At 47.2% G+C, this 6,933-nt stretch overlaps 1 protein-coding gene across 2 annotated transcripts in view; it reads right to left on the bottom strand.

The window, feature by feature from the left end:
* Positions 1–6,933, bottom strand: part of EVC2 (EvC ciliary complex subunit 2) — a 192,506-nt gene that overhangs the window by 142,955 nt on the left and 42,618 nt on the right. For both annotated transcript variants that reach the window (XM_019526310.1, XM_019526311.1), the window contains exon 6: positions 6,782–6,844. In XM_019526310.1, coding sequence (XP_019381855.1) covers positions 6,782–6,844 — 63 coding nt within the window. The remainder of the gene's footprint in view (positions 1–6,781; positions 6,845–6,933) is intronic.

Raw genomic sequence — 6,933 nt, 5'->3', positions numbered from 1 at the left:
TTCCAAAAGGAAGTACTAAATGATGGTGCAGTAACAATGATGCCATAAGGGCATGTGTAGATGTGCCTACTGTGATCTAAAAACAAGCCATCCAAAGTCAAATGAAAACGTCTTCCCAAGCCAAGCAACTGATTAGACTAATGTGGTCAAGTCACACCACATTATAGCCACAGAAGGCAGGGGAGTGACGTGGCTGCCATCACATCAAGCTACCTCTAACTCATGAGACCAGATGACTAGGTACCCATTTACACCTGGGATGCCTGGGGCAGCCTTCAACGAGAGCCCAGAGCAGAAACTGAATTTATCAATCTGGAGTCGCGGCAAGACACCTTTCCTGTTACACCACCACACCCTAGCAAATAGGAGCTCCTCTTGTACTTCTGTTACACCAGTCATCATTTAGTATATAGTGTTCACACCTCATTTAGTTGCCCCATCTCTGTGTTCTCTGTATTCTCTAATAAGTTCCCTCTCCCCATTTACAAAATCCTTTTTGTGTCCTCAGGCATTTTGTGGCCCACTTCTGAACTATTTCTATTTCTGTTCTACTAACAAACATTGTTCAAACAAAGTTCAGACAGTCTAATTCTGCCATTTCCTAACCTTTGAATGTTTGGCTTTACAACATAATATTTCTTTAATGTGACTTTAATGTTTCTTTAATGTGGCTTTAATGTGTGTGTTATGTTCTAGGTTTAAGAATGGAAAAAAAACAGAAATCCAGTGGCAACATATTGCCAACCTATCTGGTTCGTCAGCAGAGATGTGACTTTCAGATCCTTCACACAAATTTCTGCCATTTGAATGGATGAAGTAACTGGCAGCAGTGACAGTTTGCCATCCTCCATGAGGACTGCCACTTCGAAAAGAAGAAGCGCATGCTTTGCCAGACGGTTTCACAAATAGTGTCTGAAAACTGAAGAATAGTTCAGGAACGTTCCAATCTAGACCTTGAAGTGGAATGCATCTAATAGTCACAAATCCTATTTCTCCCAAGCTTGACTCCTGTCCCATTCCTTCCAAACTTCCCTCATCTCTTCCACATCCCTGCTGCTAATCCCAGTATCCCCACCAGGTCAGTCCTAATTCTCTTGGATTCCATTTCTTAGTGAGCCTTGGCTTCCTTCATCCCTCCAGCTCCAAATCCCAGGCCCCACCTATCACAGAACTCTAGTCTTATCCTTCTTTCACATCTCCTCAGTTTCTGTCTCAATCTAGTCTCTCCTTCCTGTTCCCACCCTGGTCCAGGTCTTAATACTTCTGCATTTATCTCACACAGCTTCTTCTTCCGAACTCCCTGAGACCAGCAGTGGGGCTGCAATAAAAGCACAGGGTTTCCCTGCTGTCCATTCCCTTGGGCAGCCCTATGAAGGCCTTTTTTATTCAGGAAAAAGGAAGGAAGGAACATATGTCCTCTGGCCTCATACTCATTCTCACAAACTTCTAAACTAATCTAGCTTCAATGTTTTTTATATATATATATATATATATAGAGAGAGAGAGAGAGAGAGAGAGAGAGAGAGAGAGAGAGAGAGAGAGAGAGAGAGCGCCTGAGGGAAAGAGCCATTATGGACAATTCTAGATGGAACACTTAATCTTAAAAATTTCCAAAGTTTCTAAATCTTTATTTAAACTTGTGACAGGGCACTGGATGTGCCTTAAACTTTAAAGGGAGCCAGCCAGAGTGTGGGAGCCCTAGCAGGTGAGGCTGATCCCCATTAAGGAGTCAGCAGACTGAGAGGCTGGCAGCTAGGGGAATCAGGAGGCCTCACATGACTACCAAGGGGGCGGCTGGGTGGCTTGAGCCTGGGCTGAGTCAGGGCATAAGCCTAAACTGAGTGCATTTTTTGGTCTTACCAAGAACCAACCATCAGGCCACCCTAATCTCACTGCATTTTCTCCTAGGCCTTCCTGGAGACATACCCCTCTCCCTTGGGCAGGCATCCTCAAGCTCTCGGGCCCTAACTCCATCTCCTCATCTTCCTGGCCCAAGTCCTCATTCCGGACCCTCATTCCTTAGGCCCACTCCTCAGGTGACTTTCCAAGCCACCTTCACACAGGCTCTGATGACCCTGGCCTGCTATCTCTTGCTGGTGGACCCAATCCAGGGACCTTTGCCTGTCTAGGCCTGGCCCTACTCCCTGGCCAGAGATGGTTGCTGTGGTGGAACTGTCTATGGCGGGGCAGCCCCCAGGAAATGCCACACCTGTGCCTCTCCAGTGAAAGGCAAGGATAGGGCACTGGAATGCCTCAGTGCCCTCCACCCCTGTGGAGGGGAAAGGCTTAGGAAGCACACCCTGATGGAAAAATGAGGGTCCAGATGCCCCAGGATGAAGTGAAGAGGCCTGAGTGAACCAAAGCCAGGCCTGGGGAGAGGCCTGAGCAGACCAGAGCCAAGTCATTCAGTGGATATGGGCCTGAGTAGGCAAAGCCAGGCCAGTGTGAAATGAAGTGGGCTGAGAAGGCAGAGCCAGGCCAATGCAAAGCCTCAGTAAAAAGAACCAGGCCAGTGTGAAGTGAATTAGGTCTAAATATAACTGAGAATGGAGCAGAGGGGCCTGAGTGGAGCTAGGAGTCCTGAGTTGAGATCCTGGGCCCAAAATGAGTGAGGGACCAGAGTTAAAGAGTATGGCTAAGTTGAAGAAGACCTGAGTGATGAGGAGACCCGGTAGGGGTAGAGCCAGATAAGACAGTAGAGTATACTGGATGTGACAAACCTGATGTGACAAGAGAGTAACTGAACGTAACAGTTAAGTGTGGCCCAGTTGGGGGCATGAGCTGGAGTGCAGCCCAGCTCAGGAAGTGTACAGATTGTGACATGAACCAGACATGACAATTACAATGCCATCTGTAAGGCATGGGACACAGCGTAGGGAAAGCAGCAACCATGTGTGGTGACCCATAAGGCTAGGGCCACGAAGGTAGTTTGCACCACTAAAATCAGGGTAGCCTCCCACAGTTTAAATATTCACTGCTACAACAAGGCACGGCAGGAAAGTGCGGGGCCGACTGTCCCCAAACAGGGTGGTGGCAAAAAATTTTGTGAGTGCCTTGGTGCCACCCTGTTACACCAATGTTCCACACAAAATCATCTGTGCTGCTCACCTGTCTCATGCTGTATTTTCCTTTTTCCACAAAGTCTCAATCAGGGTTGCCAACTGTAAATTTACAAAAAGTAAAAAGGCAGGCTAAAAATGCCTGTCTCTAAAGTCTATAAATAAATTCAAGCATTTTGTAAAAACAATCAAGCTCCAGTTACTTTGTGAAAATCCTTCTCAGAATGAAGTTGGATGGCTGGAAATTCACTGAAGCACACAAAGAGCAGAGCAGTGGCACTTAGTATCTGAGTGGGAGTGTGGCACTCTGCAGGAAACCTTCTTTCCACGCTTTGTAGGCCCCTTGCTCTAGCCACACAGTGCTGCTTCTTCCTGTCCTGTAATACTGCTGGGTCACAGGTAGTCTTCTTCAGGGGTCCATGCTAGGATGGGGCAGAACTGGCAGGGTAAAGCTGGAGGATTGGCCAGGGGGATGCACACAGTGCAGGGTGAAGTCAGGAGCCTTAGGTTTGGGGTGAGTAGAGGACTCTTGTGGCAGAGGGCAACAGGGTGTAAAACCATGGCTATAGTCATTGTTTACCAATCCAAGAAAATTGGTCTTTTACTGACAGTTAAAAAAGTGTCAGTAAAAAGTATGCGGATTGTCAGTAAAAAGAAAGTCTTACATTGGCAACTCGGGTCTCAGCTGAAATGGATCACCATTTTTCAGATTAAGAATGAGGTTGGAGAAACTATGTTGGTTGAACTTGTTAACAAAATTTTGGAGATGTTTCTATTTTTCAAAACACTTCAAAAGTTTTTAAACCCCATTGCTTATTAGGATTTAAGCATTTTGGGAACTTTTTAAAATGTGAAGCAATGCGAAAACTACTAACTTGTTCTTGCTAAGAAGTTCAAGCCAAAACTTACAGATGGCAAAAGAAACAATTTCAATATTTTTTAAATGATCCAGATATATCATTATTCTTTTTTCTACAGTTTTGTGAAATGTGAGGCAGAGAAGCACTTGCTAGTAATTCTCCTCCCCTTATAAGTCATATCAGGTAAAATGCATAGGCTTACTCAAGAACCCATTGATTCTCAGCATTTTCCTTCCTTGAAGATCCTATAACTCTACCTTTGCATAGGAATCAGCTCCTATTTACTCAAATGTTGCACAAATTATGCAGTTTTCTATGCAGTACCTGTCTCTGATATTTCCTCTCAGTTTTCACTTGTTCTGCTATTGCCTTGTCAATGTGACCTTTAAACTTCAAATAACACAACCATAGCAACGTAGCTTTGGGGTGAAATAAATTATTTTCCTCTTTGTGAGTGAGCGCCAGTAATCACAGTGCTCGCTCACAGTGTCACCACTTTAATCACTACTACTTAATAAAGATTCCCTGCAATGCAACAGCCTGAATGGCTAATGGTATTGCTAGCAAGGTGAGGGGAGGGTGCTGAGCTTAGTAAAGAGTTTACTTTAGCAAGGTAGCTGTCAGATGAAGTGGAGAGTTGTCTAATGAAAATGTAATGGAAGAAAAGCACTACTTCCTGAAATCAATGTTACTCTGCAGGCTTGTATTCCACAAGTCAAGGACAGAAGCATACAGTGGAAGGGAGAATGCCTAGGTCCCCACCATGGATATTTGACTCATCAAAAAGAGCAATGCATTCCTCAGTAGATGTAAAATGACTTCACCCTTTTGGAATGTGCTCCAGAAACAAAAAAACATAATCAAGCTGCATAAGGCCAACAGCAGATGTGGACTAGGACTGTGCGAAACAGCACCATTTCATTTCGACTGCCATTTTAATGGGACAGTGTTTCGTTTCAGGTTTTGTTTTGTTTCAAAAGCACTGTTCCATTTCATTTCATTGAAACTGTTTCACTGTTTTGACATTTCGCCCATAGGCTATAATGGGGAATCATGAAAATGCCTAAACCTTTGTCATTTCTTGCCTGATTTGGATTAAACTTGCAGGGACGATAGCCCCTTCAGACGGCATGACACCTGCCAAGTTTCAAGGAGATAAGTTCTGAGGTTTCTGGGGAACTGCACTTCAAACTGTTCAAAGCAAAACTTGTGACACTTGGCAGCAGTGGCAGCCTCCTATCATCCAGCCCACAGATCCGGGTCCTGCACCCCTGGGAGGGCTGCAGGGCTGTCCCGGACTCCTCCTTGGGGTGCAGGACCCTAGATCTGCACAGCAGATGATAGGAGGCTGCTGCTGCCACTTGGGACCAGTGTTGGGCGCAGGCTGTGCCCAGTGCTGGGAAGATTGGTGCTGCCGCTGGCCCAAGGCAGCAGCGGCAACCTCCTGTCATCCAACACACAGATCCGGGGGCCTGTTCCCCCTCGGAGGGGTCTGGCACAGTCCCACAGCCCTTCTGGGTGCGCGGGCCCCGATCTGTGCACCAGATGACAGGAGGCTGCTGCTGCCACCTGGAACCGGCACTGGGCACAGCCCACACCCAGAGCCGGGAAGACTGGTGCTGCTGCTAGCCCAAGGCAGCAGCAGCCTCCTGTCATCTGGCACACAGATCCGGGGGCCTGCACCCCCTGGGAGGAGTATGGCACAGCCCCGCAGCCCTCCTGAGGGTACAGGCCCTCGGATTTGTGCGCGGGATGACAGGACACTGCTGCTGCCAGTGGCAGCACCAATCTTCCCTGCGCTCAGCATGGGCTGTGCCCAGTGCTGGTCCCAGCTGGCAGCAGCCTCTGACGCACAGATCAGGGGCCCGCACCCCCAGGAGGGCTGTGGGGCTGTACCAGACTCCTCCGGAGGGTCCGGACCCCTGATCTGCATGCTGGATGACAGGAGACTGCTGCTGCCACCTTGCCAGGAAGACTGGTGCTACCATCCGGCACACAGATCGGGGGCCCGCACCCTGGGAGGAGTTGGGCACAGCCCTGCAGCCCTCCTGGGGGTGCAGGCAGACCTCTGATCTGCACGCCAAATGACAGGAAGCTGCTGCTGCTGGTTGGGACCAGCGCTGGGTGCAGCCCATGCTGAGTGCTGAGAAGACTGCTGCTGCCACTGGCTCCAGCTGGCAGCAACAGCATACTGTCATCCCACGCACAGATCTGGAGGCCTGCACCCCTGGAAGCGTCGTGGGCCGGTACCAGACTCCTCCTGGGGGGCGCGGCCCCCAGATCTGTGCACCGGATACCAGGAGGCTGCTACTGCCAGCTGGGACTGGTGCTGAAGCCAAATAAGTCCAGCTTCGAAACTCAAAACGTTTTGAGTGCCCTTGTTTCGTTTTGAAGCCGTTTCGAAAGCTTTTGTTTCATTTTGATTTCGCTATTTCAAGCTCGAAACACATTGAAATAGGTTCAAAATGAAACACCCAGTGAAATTTCACACAGCCCTAACGTACATATTTTTTATCACCATTCTCTGGGGTTGGACAATTTTTCCTTTGAAAAATTAGGTAGAAAAATATAACGAGGCCCAGAATTTCTCAGCTATCACTTCTACATTAGGAATTCTGGTTCTTTTGTATAAAGAGCCAACCTATCTCTTGTTTATCTGCTGTGCATGACAGAAGGACAAACTCATCTGCATTCACAGTAAAAGGTCACAATAAGATTGAATTGATTGGCAAAACTCTGAATGTAGGAAGTACTGTAAAAGCATAAGGCAACGACACAAAATGACTAAATAAAACATATAACTTGCCCCCCTAAATCACTTTACCTTATAAATATCATATATACACAGTCATCTATGATTACCTTGGTCTTCTCTTCTGCTGTTATGGTAAGTAATGCTGTCAATGAATTCAGCTGTGTTTTATTCTGGAAAAAATATAAAAAAGTATCCCACAAAAGCATTACAAAACAGGCACAAACACATTTCTAAACCTGGTACACCACCCAGGTTCTTT

Source organism: Gavialis gangeticus, unplaced genomic scaffold (assembly GCF_001723915.1).
Source record: "Gavialis gangeticus isolate Ggan-Ray unplaced genomic scaffold, GavGan_comp1, whole genome shotgun sequence".
NCBI classification, from domain to species: Eukaryota; Metazoa; Chordata; order Crocodylia; family Gavialidae; genus Gavialis; species Gavialis gangeticus.
Note: the sequence above shows the minus strand (reverse complement) of the source record. Positions and strands in the feature narration are given on the sequence as shown.